We start from the raw sequence: 17510 nt of genomic DNA, 5'->3' as shown, positions 1-17510 counted from the left end.
GCCTCGGCGTGGCAGGGCGTGTTCGAGCAGCACTTGGTGCGGCTTGAGCCGCATTGGGTGCGGCTCAAGCGGGTGGGTCAAGCCGCATGGGGTGCGGCTCGTGCCGAGGCAGCCACCCTCCGCAGGGTCGCCGCCGGAGGCTGGACGAGCCCGCGAGACTTGGCGCGCTTCGGCACGCGTGCCTCCGGGCCTCCGCCGAGGGCGGCTTCTCGGCAGAGCCAGCGCGTGTGGCGCACAGGCCAGCCGGGAGCGCGAGCCGCAGGACGTGCGGCGCACCGGCGACTCACGTGACTGCACGTGACCGCCGGAAGAAAAGCCTGCCACGGCCCAACAAGCCGCATCGACCATGGCTTCCGACAAGGCGCACGGCAAGGTGGTGTTCGTGGGCAACATTCCGTACGACCAGACCGAGGAGCAGATCTTGGGTATGGCGGTCCGATGGATCGGCTGACGGCAGAAATCTTCCAGTCGGTGGGCCCCGTGGCCAACTCGCGGTTCGTGTTTGACAAGGAGACCCGGCGACCCAAAGGCTACGGCTTCGTCGAGTACCACGGTACGTGGACCCGCGCGCGCGCTGACCCCAGACTCGGAGACTGCGGCATCGGCCGTGCGCAACCTGAGCAACTACTCGCTCGGCAACCGCGCGCTGCGCGTCGACTTTTCGCACGAGACCTCCATCGGCGCGACCATCCCCCCCAAGCCGGCAGGCCCGGCCGCGAAGCGCGAGGGCACTCCGATGGCACCCGCCCATCTGTCTACGCCGGAGGCCATCTCCACGACGCTGTCGACCTTTACGCCGCAGCAGCTGCTCGGCATCCTGCAGGAGCTCAAGACCGTGATCCAGCAGGACGCCGGCAAGGCCCGCGAGCTGCTGAAGGCGTCCCCGCCGCTGTCGTACGCGGTTGTGCAGTGCATGCTGCTGATGGGCCTGGTCGACGCGCAGGCGGTGGCGAAGGTCGTCGAGCAGGCCCAGCCCGCCCGCCCTGCGCCCGCGCCTGCGCCCCAGCGCGCCACACCCCCCGTCGCCCAGGGCGGCGCCGACCCTCAGAAGGCCGCGCTCATCAAGCAGGTCATGGACCTGAGCGAGGAGCAGATCGCCGCGCTGCCGGCTGGCCAACGCGGCGCCATCGAGATGCTGCGCGACAAGATCCGGCGCGGAGAGTACTAGTCAATGCACATTACAAGACGTCAGCGCCGCACCACGTGCGGCTCACGTAGCACCGGCCAAGCCTCGGTGCAGCTTGGCTGTGTTCAGTCGGGTGCACTGCGCGGAGCTCGCGAATGCCGCGCGGCGTGCGGCTTGCGCCGCACGCCATGCGGCTCCGTCGACGCGGAGCCAACACCGCACGACCCGCGCCGCCGCACCAAACTCCGCCGTACGACCTGCGCCGCCCGCGCCGGCGCACAGCCGCTGTGGCGGCTGGCAGCCGCGCCGCACGCAATGCGGCGCGAGCCGCACGCCGTGCGGCGAGGGTTAGGTGGTCCGTGCTGGTGGGGACAAAACCCGTTCGGCGATCTTCTCACCGGCAATGTCGTTCATTACAACCCTCAGCGAAATGCTCTTCAAGAGCGCTCGGCCGGCAATCATGCCGGTCGGCGGCGGCGCCGTGCACACCAGCCCGGTCTCCCCGACCATCAAGCACCCCGGCACGGCCGAGATCATGACCGTGGCTGCGGGGTAAGTAACCGGCCGGCAACGCTGACCTCAGCTGTTTTTGGGGTGTCGAGCACATCTACCGCAAGCACTTTGGCAACGGCAAGGGCCTTATCGACGCCAAGGTGGGCTACTGCGGCGGATCGCGTGTCAACCCGTCGTACCGCGAGGTCTGCTCGAGCGAGACTGGACGTAAGTGGAGCCACGGATGCGCTGACGCCAGATGCCGAGGCGTTGCAGATCTCGTTCGACCCCACCGTGGTCTCGTACGACACTCTCATCGACTTCTTCTTCCGCATGCACGACCCCACGCAGTCGAACCGGCAGGGCCCGGACGTCGGCAGCCAGTACCGCACGGCGATCTTCTTCCACACGCCCGAGCAGGAGCAGATCGCCAAGACGGTCAAGGAGCGTCTGCAGAAGTCGTTCTACCCCGGCCACCCGATCGTGACCGAGATCGTGCCGATGGGGACGTTCTGGGACGCCGAGACGTACCACCAGCTGTATCTGCACAACAACCCGTCGGGATACGAGTGCCCGACGCACTTTTTGCGGACGACGCCGATGGCGTAGGAACACAATGTCATTAGGAAACGTCTATTTGCTGTTGCCCATCACGTCCACGTAGCGGTTGCGCGCGCTCTTGCGGGCGGTGCCGCGGCCGACGGTCGGCGCGGCCGCGAGCAGGTCGTCCAGGTTGGCGCCGGCCTTGAACGAGCCGGCGCCGACAGGCGCGCGCGTGGCGGGGGGCATGCCGGGCGGGCCGGGCGGGACGGGGCTGTCGCGGGCGGGCGCGGGGCCGGGCCGGGCGCCGGGCGGACCGGACAGCGGACTCGGCACGGCCTTGGCGGGCGGCGCGGCGGCTGGCGCGGCGGCTGGCGCGGCCGGCGCCTTCTTGGCTTTGGGCGGCGGCGGCGGCGCGGCCGGCCCGGCGTTGTCCAAGCTGGCCTTCTTGTTCACCCAGCGTTTCTGCTCGGGGTCGTAGAAAAACGAGCTCTCGTCGCCGAGCTTGGCGCGCACAGCCTTGGGCTGCTGCTCGGCCTTCTCGCGACTGAGCCAGCTGAACCAGCCCTTGCCGTTCTTGTCCACCTTGTCGCCCTTGTCGCCCTTGTCGCCCTTGTCGGCCTTCGCGTCGGCGTCGTCAGCAGCCGACTCGGGCTCGTCCTTTTTGTCGCGGCGGAGCGCGCTGTTGCCGAGACCGAGATCATCGTACTCGTCCGCCAGCTGCGCGTTCGAATTCTGCCGCGACATAGACAGCGGCGTCGAGAACGCCGACCGGTCCGAGTCGCCGGAGCTGCCGCGGTCGACCGACGACCGCGTCTCGACCGCGTCGCGGTACGAGTCGGCGGGCGTGGGCGCCTCGTAGCCAAACGGCGGCGCGTAGTTGCCGATTGGCGGCTCGTACGACGAGACCCCGCCGGGGGTGGCAAACTCGTCGGCCTGGGGCTCGAATCGGCGGGGCGTGGCAGGAAGCGACTGACCCGGGTCGTGGCTGCCGCCGTACCCGCTGGACGGCGGGTCGTAGGAGGCCTGCGGGGGATCGTAGCCGGCGGATGGCGGGTCGTAGGCGGCCTTCGGCGGGTCGTACCCACCGGAGGTCGGGTCGTACGAGGCCTTGGCCGACTCGTACCCACCAGAAGGCGGGTCGTACGAGGCCTTCGGTGGTTCGTACCCACCTGACGGCAGGTCGTACGAGGCCTTTGGCGGCTCGTACCCGCTGGACGACGGGTCGTACGAGACCTTCGGAGGCTCGTACCCGCCCGACGGTGGGTCGTACGAGGTCTTCGGGGGCTCGTACCCGCCAGACGGCGGGTCGTAGGACGCCCTCGGCGGATCGTACCCGCCCGAAGGCGGTCCGTATCCACCAGACGACGGGTCGTACGCCGCCTTCGGCGGCTGGTACCCACCCGTCTGCGGATCATACCCACCGGCCTCGTACGGCCGCGAGCTCGACACACTCATCGGCGCGCTCGTCGCTGCTCCTCCGTACGCCGTCGCCGGCGTGTCCGTCTCGTACGACGGCTCGTAGCTCGACGGCGTCGGCGCGTCGTAGCCCTCCTGATCGTATCCGTACGGTGCGTAGCCTCCGTACGGCCCGTACCGGTTGTCGGCCGTCGGTCGCACCGGCGCATCCTCCGACACCGAGCCGCGCTGCGGCGCGTACGCACTGCCATATGCCGGCGTGTGCGTTCCCGAGGCGCCTCCGTACGGGCCCTGGCGATACATCGACCCCACGTCCACCACAGACGTTGTCCGTGACAGCGCCGGGCTGCCCGCGAGCTTGCCGAACCGCGCGTCCGGGGCCTCGCTCGCCTGCGACACGTTGTCGTCGTCGTCGCCCGACACAAACTTGGAAAAGCTCTTGTCGAGCTGGCCCCAGACTCGGTCCAGCGACTGCTTGCCGAGCTTGGACCCGAACCAGCCTGACTCGGCCGGGCTCTCGGACAGCCGCTGGACGAGGTCGCGCACGCGCTGCAGAAACACCGGGTGGTACACAAACACCGTCTTGGGCGTGGCCTTGACCACGGCCTCGAGGTGCTCGCACAGCCGCTGCGCCTCGGCAAGGTACCCGTTCTCGGCCAGGATGAGCGCGTGCTGGAACTTGAAGATCTGCAGGTGCGGCACGATGCCGTTGCCGACCGTGCCCGGCTGCAGCGCCAGCACGAGCTCGTAGATCTCGCTCAGCACAAGCGCGTCGAGCTCGTTCGCAAACGACGACGGCGCGCGCGCAATGTCGGCGCCAACGAGCGTAAACACGGCCGCCGGGTCGTCCGGGCCGCCAAACGGCGCCGCCGGCCGCGCAAACAGGAAGCAGCAGTGCGCGGCCTCGATCCAGCCGTGGGACAGCAGCAGCTGGCCCAGCGCAGCAACGCTCGCGTCGTCGCCCGCCGTACGGTTCGACAGCAGCATCGACAACGTCTCGCGCCAGCGCCCGAGGTGGCTCGGTAGATACGCCACACTTGCGCGCGCTGTCGGCACTGCCGCGAACGGCGGCTGTCCGGCCGTGGGCACCAGCAGCTCAATTGACTCAGCGGCGCCACCGGCAAACGTCTCGTACGCAATCGCGAGACTCAGCAGCTCTTCCGGGCTCTCGGCGCCGAGCACGTCCGTCTTGACGAACTCGCGCACCACACTGCGCCACAGCTCCTTGTTGACCGTGCTCGAAATCAGCATCGCGTGCGCCCACAGCTGGCTGTCCAGCGCCTTCTTCGTCGCCGTCTCGCGGTCGCCCCGGAGCAGGTAGTCCCGCACCTTGCGCACGGCCTCAATCTTGCTGTCCGTCGGCACAAACGCCTGCGAGCTCATGTGCTTCTCGTAGATGTCCGTCGCGCCTGTGAACGTGTTGAGCTCCTCGGGCGACGACTCGGCCACGTCCGGCGTCAGAATCTCACGCACGCTGCGCACCGTCTCGGCCGACCCGGGCTCCTCGGACTCGAGCAGCAGCCGCATGCACTTCCAGAGCACCACCCGGTTCTCGCGCCGGACCTTCTCGTCCGACGTGGTCTCGAAGACGGCCTTTTCAAGCGCCTCGATCTTGTCGCCGAACCACTTGACGACCTCTTTCTTCTTGGTCTTGTTGACACCCTTGGCCGGCGAGAACACCGGCAGCGGGACCCGCGCATCCACGGCGTCAATCACGTTGAGAACGTCCTTGGCGTTGCGGACCTTGAGCGAGTCCGCGCCGGGCGCCGGCCGCGAATCGTAGCCGAACCGCGCTTCCGTGGACGGGAAGAACGTGACGATCTTGCCGTTGACGCCCCAGTGGAAGAGCGCATGCGGGCTCGGCTCGATAGTGCGCGGGCCCTTGGGTCGCGCCGGCTCGGCCGCAGCTACCACGTCGCCGTAGATGCTGGTCTGCGGCAGCGTGGCCGCATACGAGAACGACGACGTGCGCTTGGGAATTCTCGGGGCTGCAGGGCCGGCCGGCGGCGCCATCGGTACGCCGACCGGCGCTGGTCGGGCCGCCGTCGTCAGCGGCGACTGGCCGCCAAGACTGGGCTCGTAGGCCGAGCGCGTCGACGGTGCGTAGGGCGACTGCGTGGTGGCTGGCGAGTACCCCTGCGACTGCGGCGAGTCGTATGACCCGGTAGACGGCATCGGCGGCGTCTGCATGGCCTGCGAAGTGTCTGCGTTCGGCGCGTACGGCGACTGCTGCCGGACAAACGGCTGCCGGGGCGGCGCCTGGGCGGGCGAGCCGGCGCCGCGGCCGATGGAGCCGATCGATGCGATGGATCCGGCCACAGACGGCCGCCGGCCGGCTGTGTCCGTCTCGGCAGACGCCTGGGTGTGCGACAGCGCAGCTGGCGGAGCGTAGGGCGGCTGAGTCGTGGACGGAGGTCGCTGGGCGACCTGCGGAGACATTTGGGCCGGTGAATAGGCGCTCTGCGTAGGCGGATAAGCCTGAGAATGCGTGGTAGCAGGCGAATAGCCGCCGGCCGGCGAATAGGGACCCTGGACACCATCCGATGTGGGGTCATAGGGCAGCCTGGCGTGGGCTGGCGGAGGTGCAGGCTGGCCTGTGGGTGGACCAGTTGAAGGACCAGTCGGCGGGCCGGTCGGAGGACTGGTCGGCAGACCAGCCGGCGCAACCATAGGTTGCCCAATCGGCGGAGCGCTCGCTGCCGCAGTCATCTGAGGTCCTGATGGCGGCGCGTTCGCTGCCAAAGGCGGTCCCGGCAGCGTCTCGGGCACGTACGGCGATGCGTGCCGCCCGTACGGCGACTTTTGAGGCGAATACGACCGCACCGGCGACAGCACCCGCTGCAGCGGCGACGACGGCTTGGAAGACGGCAGCGGCGACCGCGACAGCTCGGCCCGAGCGACATATGGTGAGCGCGACGGCGGTCTGGCCTGGCCGTATGGCGACTGCGGGCGCGAATGCATGCCAAAAGAGGCGGCCGAGGGCGGCCGAGGAGGACCGACCGAGCCGGTTGGGGGCCCAGCTGGGTGGCCGGCTGGGGGCCCGGCTGGGGCACCAGTTGGCGGCCCGGCCAGGCCAGCAGGAGGACCGGTCGGAGGGCCCGCAGGAGGCCCAGTCGGCGGACCGGCCAGAGGCGGTCCCGCGGACGCGTACGCCGGCTGCGCTTTGGGCGAGTATGGCGACGCCGGGTAGTTTGTCGGCGGATAATTGGCCGCCGGCGGAGCGTTTGCCGGCGGAACGCTTGCAGGCTGGTAGCCCGGCTGGCTTGGCGGCTGGCTGGCATGGCTGGCCGACTGGCTCATCTGCTGGCTCATCTGCTGGCTCATCTGCTGGCTCATCTGCTGAGCCATCTGCTGATGCGGCGGGTAGCTCGACGGCGGGTAGTTGCTGGCCTGCGACGGATAGTTGCTCGTCGGTGGATAGTTGCTCGTCGGCGGATAGTTGCTCGTCGGCGGATAGTTGCTGCTGGCTGGCGGATAGTTGCTCGCAGGCGCCGCGGGCGCGTACGGCGACGACTGCATCTGCTGCGGCGACGGCTGGTACTGCTGCTGCGGCGACGGCTGGTACTGCTGCTGCGGCGAGGACTGATACTGCTGCGGCGGCGCATACGGCGAAGGCTGAGCCGGCGGAGCATACTGCGGTGCCTGCGGTGCCTGAGAAGCGTACGGCGAAGGCTGAGCTGGCGGCGCATACTGCGAGATATCGGGCGCGTATGGCGACGCATTGGCCGTGCTCGGTGAGTATGCAGGCCGAGCAGGAGCAACGGCTGGCGGAGCCATGGACTGGCCCATCGGGTTCAGGGCCTGACCTGAGTAGTCCATCTGACCCGACTGGCCAGGTCCCATCGGACCCGGGCCCATCTGACCCGGCTGACCCGTCTGGCCCGGGCCCATCTGACCCGGACCCATTTGACCCGGCGGACCCATCTGGCCCATCAGACCCGATTGATCCATCTGATCAATTTGACCCGTCTGACCTGGAGCCATCTGGCCCGGGCCCATCGGTGGACCCGTCGGCGGCGCCGCCTGGCCGTAGCCGGGAACAGGCGAGTAGGCCGTCTGCGGCACCGTCGGCGTCCGGTCCACGTGCCGTCTGCTCGGCACTGTGGGTAGCTCGGCAAAGAATGACGAAGGCTTGGCCTTGACTGTCTTTGGCGGTCCCTGCGACGGACCAGCTGGTGGACCAGCTGGAGGTGCGGCCGGCGCTGGCGGCGCTGTCGCTCCCTGCGGAGCATACGGCGACGACTGCGCCGGAGCGTACGCCGTCTGAGGCGCTGCGTATGGCGAAGGCTGCACTGGTGCATACGCCGTCTGGGGCGCCGCATAGGACGATGCCTGAGCTGTCTGCGAGTACTGCGGCTCTGTCGGCGGCGCATACTGCGACTCCGGCGGCTGTGCGTACGGCGACGGGTCCAGTGGTGCTGGCGCTGGCATGCCTGGGAACGCCGAGATGATCGGAGCGTTGAGCGTCTGTGACGGATGCATGGTGCTCGCGATCACCTTTTCCTTGGACATGATCTCGGTCGGAAAGTCGTAGGCGTTGGTCTTGGGCGGACCCTTCAGATAGCTCTGGGTGCTGGCTGTCATCGGCGGCGGCGCAGGCACGGACGCGGCCGGTGCCTGCGTTGGCGCCGCGTAGATCGATGCGTAGTCGTATGCGTTCGGCTGCGGGAGCGGCACTTGTGGTGCAGCTGGAGTCGCGGCGGCTGGTGCGTACGGGTTCGACACCGGAGCGTACGGCGACTGGTACTGGTTATGTGCCGACGGCTCGATCGTACCCTGGGGCATGTACGGCGACGCTCCAGAGATGTTAAGTCCTTGCGTGGCCGCCGTCAACTGTGCCACCGGCTCCGCCTCTGGCTCCTCGTCGGACAGAAACTCGGTGTCTTCAAGCAGAAAGTCGAGCGAGACAGCCTCGGTCATGCCCGAAGTCGCGCTCGTGTCTTTGACCGAATTATCAGCCACCGGGCTGAAGATGTCGGCGGTATTTTTGTCGTCAGGAATGCCGGAAAAGAAGTCTGATGCGTCGGCACCGCCGGACGAAAAAATATCAGGCTCGGTAGTGGAGACAGCCAGCTCGGCGGTATCATCCGGCACGACAGGAGCAGCCGACTGAACAGACGGAATCTGCTCTAGAGCGGGCTGAACAACCGGATCAGCGATCGGATCAGCGACCGGCTCGGGAATCGAGGGCGCGGCTGGCTCGGTCACAAGCTCGGCGACCGGCTCGGCGACCGACTCGGCACCTGGGTCGGCAACCGCCGAAGCGGGCGCAGTCGCTTCAGGAAGAAACGAGTTCTGCGCAGACATCGCCGGCACCGAGGACGAGAAGAAGTCGCTGTCGTCAGGCTGGCCGCCAAAGAAGTCGTCTGTCTGGGTCGACGAAAACGGATCGTGCTGAGCACTGTGTCCCAGGAAGCTGTCGACCGGGGCCTTCTTGACCGGCGCGCCCGCGTTGGATGCGTTTGAGAAAAAGTCGTCCGCAGCGCTACTACTGAAGAGGTCGTCTTGCGCGGCCGGTGCCGCAGCCGGAGTGGGCTCAAACGAAAGCGAAGGCTCAGGCACGCTTGCCGGCTCGGCGTGCGAGAGCTGGGATGCAAAATCTTGCGACTCGGCCGCGTGCGTCGACTGTAGCGAGTCAAAGAGGTTTGCAGGCTCGCTGGAGCCTGCAAAAGAGACCTCTTCTTGGGTGATAGGCTCGGCGGACGCAAACGACGGCTGCGCAACCTGTGGGGGCTCGTAAGCTGCCGGAGTGGGCTCGTCGGCCAGCTGTGGAGGCTCAAAGGTCGACTGAGGGGGCTCGTAAGTCGATTGAGGGGGCTCATAGGCCGATTGGGGAGGCTCATAGGTCGATTGAGGAGGCTCGTAGGTCGACTGAGGGGGCTCGTAAGCTGACTGAGAGGTCTCCGGGGCTGCCTGCGGCTTGGGCACCGATGGCTCGTATGACTGCTGCGCAGGCTCAGATGCCTGCGGGGGCTCATACGACGCATGAGGGGGCTCGTACAGCTGCTGGGGAGGCTCATAGGTCGCCTGGGAAAGTTCGTCGTTTGCCGGTGGCGGCTCGTAGGTCGGCTGCGCGGCCTCCTCAACGGCCTGGTCAGCATCCACAGTCAATTGCGGCTCTGTCAAGGCGATTGATGGCTCAAAAGTGGCCTGGGGCGGCTCGTAAGTCGCCTGTAGGGACTCGAGCGCTAACTGAGGCGGCTCATACGTCGATTGAGGCGGCTCGTATGTTGACTGCGGCGGCTCGTAAGTCGACTGGATCTCCTCAGCGGGCTCCTGAGGGGCCAGCGGCGGCTCGTGGGTCGTCTGAGGGGGCTCGTAGGTCGACACAGGCGGCTCGTATGCCGTCTGCGGAGGCTCGTAGACCGATTGCGGAGGCTCATAAGCCGTTTGCGGCGGCTCGTAGACGGTCTGGGGAGGCTCGTACGTCGTCTGCGGAGGCTCGTACGTCGTCTGCGGAGGCTCGTACGTCGCCTGTGGCGGTTCGTACGTCTGCGGGGCCCCGTAACTCGCCCCCGGCGATTCCGCCGACAAAATCTCTGGCACCGGCACAGGCACCACGGATGCCCGCTTGGTCTGCACCGGCGCAGACAAGATATCGTCCGGAATGTCCGTGCTGACATCGCCCAGCGAGTCGTCCACGGACGTCTCGGCGGTCTGGGTCGGCTCCGGCAATCGTGGCGACGGGTCAGTCACAATTGCCGTCGTCGGTGGCGGCGCCAATGCGGGCGGCATCACCGCGTCAGGGTGCGTGTCGGCAACGACGTTGCCCGACACGTTGGCAGACGTCCCCAGCGAGTCGTCCAGCGGCAAGTTCTCGGTCCCCGGCTCGCCCTCCCAGTCCCATGTGTCCAGGCCCTCGTCGGCCGGTGCGAGAATGTCCGCCGCGGCCGCCAGGGCCGGGCCAGCAGCCGGCGGCGGCGGGACCACCGCCGCCGGCGCAGGGGCCGTCGTACCGTTGATCACATCGTTCAGCCGAAAGTCAACCGCAGCCAGCTCGGCGCGCACGCGCGCCTGCCGGGCGGCCGCCAGACGCTGCTTCTCAGGCGAAACCTCATTCGAGTTGGGCAGCTGCGAGGGATTCCATCGCTGGTACCCGGCGTCGTCGCTCATGTTGCGCTCTGGCGACGTGTTCGATCCACGCGCGCAATCCACGCTGCGGCACGCTCAGCTCTTCGGTCTCGGCGCTAGGGTCTGCGGGTCGTCGCTGCAGCCCGTGATGGTCTCTGATGGGCTTTGGCCGACGCGTCCAGAATCTTCGTGGCCGGCGGAGAGCGTGGTCACGGTGGTCCGTTAGCAAGCGGCTACCAAACACACCGCGGGCCGGGTAAGCGTGATGTGGCAGGCGACTGCCGGGTAAGCGCCGCACGTCGTGCGGCGCGGTCACGCGCAGCCGCCTGCGCACGGCGGCGCGCCGCGCCGGATCGTCGCTGCGCCTGCCGCGCCACCCGGCGCGTGCCGGCGCAATTGCCCCCCGATACGAGCGCCAGGGGCGAGGGGCCGCGCACCCTGCGCCCCTAGCCGCGCGCCAGCTGGCGGCCGCGCGGCCGCCCCGCCCGCGCACAGGCATCGGCCAAAGCCGCGCCGGCGTGTGACCCGCGGTGACCCGCCGGGGACGCTAGCCGGCAGCGCAGCGGCGCCGCACGCGCTGCGGCGCGCGGAGCCCGGGCGCCCCGGTATACGAGCCGCCGGGTAAGTCGGGTTGCGCCACTCGGTAACAGCACAAACGTGCCAACACTGCCGCGTGCACGCCACAAGCGGCGCGGGCCACTGCAGTTCTGCTCTAACTGCTGCGCCACGCCGCATCTATCCTAGCCCCCCCCGATAAACAAATAGTGTTTGGTAGAATTTAGCACGGCAGCAGCGCTATACCCACTCGTCCACAGGGCGACCGCAGAAAACGCACGAAATCGACGACACACATCGCCGACGGTTGCTCCAGCACTCCACGGCGGGCTACACATCCAACAAAGCCTTCAGCACTTTCCCGCAGGCGCTGTGCATCGGACTGCCGGCAGACGGGGTTCGCAGGACATTGTCGGGCAGCAGCAGCGGATGTGTGATGTCATTTCCGACAGCAGCATCAACAGCAGGCAGCACGAGACCCCTCGAAGCGTGGGACACGACCCGCAGCACGGCCCCCAGTGAGGCAGAGACGTCGATCAGACGACGTATCAACGGTGACGAGCCGTACGCCCCCGACCTCCGGTTCGGCGCGCGAAATTTGCAGGACGACGGCCGGCGGACCTCGACAGGTTCGGCCATAACACTTAGGACCATGCCGTCGTCTTCGTTCAAGGACTTTTCGGAGAATGACGACTACCGATCGAGCCCCGGCGGGGACATCGCGATCCGCATCGGCGACGATGGCGCCGAGGACGGCGTGCCGCTGATGTCCAAGCCGGACGGCGAGGATCCCGAGGACGACCTGCTGACGGGAGCGGCGCGCGTTGTGTCGCCGGGCCAGCCGGGCCGGTACCCGTCGAACGCGATCTCGAACGCCAAGTACAACGCGCTGACGTTCCTGCCCGTGATCCTCTACGAGCAGTTCAAGTTCTTCTTCAACCTGTACTTCCTCGTCGTGGCGCTGTCGCAGATCGTGCCGGTGCTGCGCGTGGGATACCTGTCGTCGTACGTGCTGCCGCTGGCGTTTGTGCTCTTTGTGACGATGAGCAAGGAGGCGTTCGACGACATTGCGCGCCGCCGCCGCGACGCCGAGGCCAACAAGGAGGGCTACGAGGTGCTCGGACGGCCGGACGCGGTGCGCAGCCGCGACCTGCGCGTTGGCGACCTGGTGGCGCTCAAGAAAGACCAGCGCATCCCGGCAGACATGATCCTGCTCAAGTCGAGCGAGGCCAACGGCGAGTCGTTTATCCGCACGGACCAGCTCGACGGCGAGACCGACTGGAAGCTGAGGTAAGTCCGCCGCCGGCGCCGCTGACGCCAGAATTGCCTCGCCCGTGTCGCAGACGGCGACCGAGGACATGCTCAACATGGTCCGCATCACGGCGTCGCCGCCGTCCAAGTCGATCCACTCGTTCCTCGGCACGATCCAGCTCAACTCGTCGTCGCTGCCGCTCTCGATCGACAACACCATGTGGGCCAACACCGTGCTCGCCTCCGGCCACGCCATCGGCTGCGTGATCTTCACCGGTCCCGAGACCCGCCAGGCCATGAACACTGACAAGGCCGGCACCAAGATCGGCCTGCTTGAGCTCGAGATCAACAACCTGGCCAAGATTCTGTGCGTGTGCGTGTTCCTGCTCTCGCTCCTGCTCGTCAGTCTGTCGGGCTTCAAGGGCCAGTGGTACATCTCGATCTTCCGCTTCCTGGTTCTGTTCTCGTCGATCATCCCGGTCTCGCTGCGGGTGAACCTCGACCTGGCCAAGAGCGTGTACGCGTACCTGATCGAGCACGACAAGTCCATCCCCGAGACTATCGTCCGCACCAGCACCATCCCTGAGGACCTCGGCCGCATCGAGTACCTGCTCACGGACAAGACCGGCACGCTCACGCAGAACGACATGGAGCTGAAGAAGATCCACGTCGGCACGGTGTCGTACGCGGGCGAGGCCATGGACGAGGTGGCCGACTACGTCAAGGGCACGGCCCAGCACGGCCGCAGCCGCCGCGACATCGGCAGCCGCGTGCGCGACCTGGTCACGGCGCTGGCCATCTGCCACAACGTCACGCCCATCTCGGACGAGACCGGCAACTCGTACCAGGCGTCGTCGCCGGACGAGATTGCCATCGTCAAGTGGACCGAGTCGGTCGGGCTCACGCTCGCGCGCCGCGACCGCACGTCCATGGCGCTCTTCCACGACGGCGTCAAGGCCGAGCAGCGCCTCGAGATCCTGCAGATCTTCCCGTTCAGCTCCGAGACGAAGCGCATGGGCATCATCGTGCGCGACGTCGACAAGGACGAGATGTGGTTCTTCGAGAAGGGCGCCGACTCGGTCATGGGCAAGATCGTCCACAAGAACGACTGGCTCGAGGAGGAGACGGGCAACATGGCCCGCGAGGGCCTGCGCACGCTCGTGATCGGCCGCAAGAAGCTGACGACCGAGTCGTACAACGCGTTCTTCGAGAAGTACATGGCCGCGTCGCTGCTCATGACGAACCGCGACGCCGAGATGAACAAGGTCGTCGCCGAGACGCTCGAGCGCGACGTTGACCTGCTCGGCCTCATCGGCGTGGAGGACAAGCTGCAGCAGGACATCAAGCCGTCGCTCGAGCTGCTGCGCAACGCCGGCATCAAGATCTGGATGCTCACGGGCGACAAGGTCGAGACCGCGCGGTGCGTGGCCGTCAGCGCCAAGCTCGTGCCGCGCGGCCAGTACATCCACACGATCCAGGGCATGACGTCCAAGGATATCGCGTACGACCAGATCGAGTACCTGCGCACCAAGCCGGACTGCTGCCTGCTCATCGACGGCGAGTCGCTGGCCATGTTCCTCGAGAACTTCAAGGACGACTTCATGAAGGTCGCCATCCTGCTGCCGGCCGTCATCGCCTGCCGCTGCTCGCCTACTCAGAAGGCAGAGATGACCAAGATGATCCGGATCACGACCAAGAAGCGCGTGTGCTCCATCGGCGACGGCGGCAACGACGTCTCGATGATCCAGGCCGCCGACGTCGGCGTCGGCATCGTCGGCAAGGAGGGCAAGCAGGCGTCGCTCGCCGCCGACTTCTCCATCACCCAGTTCTGTCACCTGACCAAGCTGCTCGTCTGGCACGGCCGCAACTCGTACAAGCAGTCGGCCAAGCTGTCGCAGTTCATCATCCACCGCGGACTGATCATCTCGGTCGCCCAGGCCGTCTACTCGATCTCGTCCTCGTTCGAGCCGCTGGCGCTCTACCAGGGCCTGCTGCTTGTCGGCTACGCCACCATCTACACGATGATGCCCGTCTTCTCGATGGTCCTTGACCGCGACGTCGACGAGGACCTGGCGGACCTCTACCCGGAGCTCTACAAGGAGCTCACCGAGGGCCGCTCGCTCTCGTACGGCACGTTCTTCATCTGGGTCCTGATCTCGGTCTACCAGGGCGCCATCATCCAGGTGCTGTCGCAGATCCTCGTCGGACTGGACTACGCCTACTTCCTCAAGATGGTCGCTGTCTCGTTCACGGCTCTTGTCCTCAACGAGCTGCTCATGGTCGCCCTCGAGATCATCACCTGGAACAAGATCATGCTCGCCTGCGAGGTCGTCACCCTCGGCTTCTACATCGCGTCGATCCCCTTCCTCAGCGACTACTACGAGCTTGGCTACCTCCTCACGGGCGCTTTCTTCTGGAAGACTGCGGTGGCGACCGCGGCCGCGCTCGTGCCTATCTGGCTCATCAAGCTGGTCATCATCAGACTGCGTCCGCCAACCTACGCCAAGGTGCGCCAGGCGCGATAGGCCCCGCCGGTTTTGAAGCTTTTTGGACGGCAGGGCCCGGGCCCACGGTTTGACTTAGGATATACAACATAGAGGTGTTTTAATTTTCGAGGTTTCGAGCTATCTGTTATTGAGAGGGAGTGTAAGCATAAGCGGCTGTCATTTGGTTAGTTTTGTCTCGTTAATCTCTTCATAAGAGTCCCCGGCCTTGCCCGGCCGTAGTCGCGACTTCTGGCCCCACCAGAGCTCGAACTCGCTGTCCTTCCAGTCGTCGCACTCGCCGAGCATGATCTGCTCGCGCGCGCGTTCCGCCTGCTTGAGATATGACGGCGCGTAGCGGCCGCACTCGAGATCGGCCTGCAGCTCACGCAGAGCCTCCTGAAGGAACGAGTTGTGCTCGAAAAAGCCGGCGACGGGCTCGGCCGAGCCGTCGGCAAGCGTGCGCACGTCGACGGCGGGCAGCAACGCGGTCAGCTGCGCCCGCTGCGCGGCCGTCAGTTGCGCAAACATAGACGCGTTGACGAGGGTCTGTGTGAGCGCGTCCGCGGGTCTGCGTACCTTGAGATCGTCTATCTGCGTCAGCATCGACGCCCGGCTGCTGAGCAGCGTCTCGGCAGCCCATTTGCCGGGCCGCCGCACGGCGGGGCTGTGCGTGGGCGACGGCGCGGTGTCTTTGGGCTCGATCCGCCGGCGACTCGACCGCCGGAGCCCGGACGCGTCGTCCTCGAGCGGCCGCCGCGCCGGTACCGCTGGTGTGCTGGATCCATCGGCTGCCTTGGCTGCGTCTGCATCCTCGGCGGCCGGCGCCGGCGCCGGTGCCGGTGCAGACGCGTCTGCCGGCGCTGTGGAGGGCGCGTCCAAAACCGGCTCAACCGGCTCGGCCGGCTCGGAGCCGATCTGGGAGTCTGGCGCGCTCGGAGCCGGCTCTGCCGGCGGCACAGCCTCGGTGGAAGTCGGCGCCGCGTCGTCAGCCACAGGCTCGGCCACGGCCTCAGCCGCTGTGCCCGGCGTTTGCGACTCGCTGGGCGCTGGAAAAATCGGCTTGGTCGCGTCCATGGCTGGCGAGCTCCCAAAGAACGCCTGCTCGATGTCGTCTGGTAGCCACGAGCGCACCGCAATTGTCGGCGTGACGGCCGCACCACGCATGCGGTCGCGCAGACGGGCGCGCGGCGGCCCGCTGGGCGTGACCGGGGACGGCGGTGGCTTGCGTGCGGCCTTTGGCGGCCTTTGGCTCCTCTGGCCTGCACTGGCACTCCTACTGGCGCTCCTGCTGGCGCTCCGGCTGACCGGCTGCTTGGCTGGCTCCGGCCGGCGGCGGCCAGCGATTCGACTGTCCGGCACAAAGTCGCTGGACGCCGAGTCCGAATCAGAGCCGCCGCCTGAGCCACCCGACGCCTCGTCGGACTCGTCCGAGCGTGCCGCTTCAAAGCCATTGGCGGGCTGGCGTCAACAATGGCCTCTCGCGACGTACCTCCGAAGCCACGGCGGCCGGCCGGCGCTGGCCTCGACCAGGCCGACCGTTGGCCTTTGCCGGCTTGATCTCGCTCACATCCGTGTCGCTCCAGTCGCTGAACCGGAATGAGTCCAGCACGGGCGTCGCTGGCGGACTGGACAACGGCGACGACGCGTCCGACCAGTCCGTCGGCGAGCTGCCTGCATATTCGCCCATGGCCGTGTCGTTCGGAGGCCGTGGAGGTCGGACGGCGCTAGCAGCCTGGCTGCGTGCGGCTCAGCCCGCCGGTGGCTGCCTGGCTACTATTGTGGCTGCGCCGTGGCTTGACGCGGCCAGCCGACCGGCCGCGCCGGCCGCCGGCTGCGCGCCGCCCGACGTCACCGCCACGCAGCCGTTATATCGGGATCGGCGCGCCAGTCGTAGCGCCGACATTGGCCGGCTGTGTGGCCAACGGCGGGTCCGCAGTCCCACCTACACCCAGTCCTCTAAACTGGGTTCCATGCGCGACTCGTAGTCGTCAAGGGCCCCGAGTGCACGGCCGTGAAAATTCCATTCGTGCGCGCTTGGTAGCCCCTGTGCTCAGCATAGGCACTGAGCGCGGGGACTGGGGACTCCCGCGCGAGTGCACGCTACTGCATGACCGCGTCGAGCTAGCTCCAGGACCACTAGCGCCGACACGCGCGCAGCACGCGCGCCACCGTGCCGGTCGGCTTCACGTCGCCATACGTGCAGTCTGCCGGCGGGGTGGGCGTCACGCCACGAGCGGTGCGAGCGGCTGACCGGCGGTTCATGCGGGCCACCGGAAGTGTCTATGGCTAGTCGGCGCCAAGTATCAAGCACTGTGAAACAGTCAAGCATCATGAAACTGTATCAAGCACCTTGAAACGTGCCGGGGGCCGGGCCTACAACCCTATGCTAGGGCCCGCGCTGTTCGGGAGTGGACGAGTCCACTGGACTTCCGGCGAGTGCGCTGCAGCGTGCAGGTCCACCACGCGCCGGCCCACTACGCGGCCAGTGGACACCAGCCGCCCGTAGCCGGCCGACCCGCAAGGTCGCACGAGAACACACGCGCTCTACGAATATCAGGCTGCCGGCCGCC

At 67.3% G+C, this 17510-nt stretch overlaps 5 protein-coding genes across 5 annotated transcripts; 3 read left to right on the top strand and 2 right to left on the bottom strand.

The window, feature by feature from the left end:
- Positions 1-309: 309 nt before the first annotated feature.
- V1510DRAFT_383521 (uncharacterized protein) lies at positions 310-1294 on the top strand. The gene is made up of 3 exons (XM_066931676.1): positions 310-425; positions 458-553; positions 585-1294. The coding sequence occupies exons 1-3, from the start codon at positions 347-349 to the stop codon at positions 1166-1168; spliced, it is 759 nt and encodes a 252-aa protein (XP_066786666.1). The 5' UTR covers positions 310-346; the 3' UTR covers positions 1169-1294.
- A 292-nt stretch (positions 1295-1586) lies between these two features.
- On the top strand, positions 1587-2227 carry V1510DRAFT_370458 (peptide methionine sulfoxide reductase MsrA; the record flags this gene model as incomplete). The annotated part of the gene is made up of 3 exons (XM_066931441.1): positions 1587-1678; positions 1710-1846; positions 1878-2227. 3 exons carry the CDS (start codon positions 1587-1589, stop codon positions 2225-2227), a joined length of 579 nt encoding a protein of 192 aa, XP_066786665.1.
- A 24-nt stretch (positions 2228-2251) lies between these two features.
- Positions 2252-10870, bottom strand: V1510DRAFT_432217 (Sec23-binding domain of Sec16-domain-containing protein; the record flags this gene model as incomplete). Its single annotated transcript, XM_066935483.1, has 6 exons — positions 10136-10870; positions 8292-9292; positions 8075-8150; positions 6729-7165; positions 6401-6500; positions 2252-5935 (listed from the first exon to the last, which is right to left on the bottom strand). Exons 1-6 carry the CDS (start codon positions 10688-10690, stop codon positions 2252-2254), a joined length of 5853 nt encoding a protein of 1950 aa, XP_066786664.1. The 5' UTR covers positions 10691-10870.
- A 646-nt stretch (positions 10871-11516) lies between these two features.
- On the top strand, positions 11517-15048 carry V1510DRAFT_286108 (uncharacterized protein). The gene is made up of 3 exons (XM_066930642.1): positions 11517-12493; positions 12525-13106; positions 13221-15048. Exons 1-3 carry the CDS (start codon positions 11640-11642, stop codon positions 14977-14979), a joined length of 3195 nt encoding a protein of 1064 aa, XP_066786663.1. The 5' UTR covers positions 11517-11639; the 3' UTR covers positions 14980-15048.
- V1510DRAFT_432215 (Asx homology domain-containing protein) lies at positions 15002-16787 on the bottom strand. Its single transcript, XM_066935482.1, has 3 exons — positions 16430-16787; positions 15517-16398; positions 15002-15486 (listed from the first exon to the last, which is right to left on the bottom strand). The coding sequence occupies exons 1-3, from the start codon at positions 16625-16627 to the stop codon at positions 15118-15120; spliced, it is 1449 nt and encodes a 482-aa protein (XP_066786662.1). The 5' UTR covers positions 16628-16787; the 3' UTR covers positions 15002-15117.
- Between the last annotated feature and the right edge of the window lie 723 nt (positions 16788-17510).

The sequence above is a fragment of the Dipodascopsis tothii genome, assembly GCF_038497935.1.
Source record: "Dipodascopsis tothii strain CBS 759.85 unplaced genomic scaffold V1510scaffold_46, whole genome shotgun sequence".
Classification (NCBI taxonomy): domain Eukaryota; kingdom Fungi; phylum Ascomycota; class Lipomycetes; order Lipomycetales; family Lipomycetaceae; genus Neoaidaea; species Neoaidaea tothii.
Note: the sequence above shows the minus strand (reverse complement) of the source record. Positions and strands in the feature narration are given on the sequence as shown.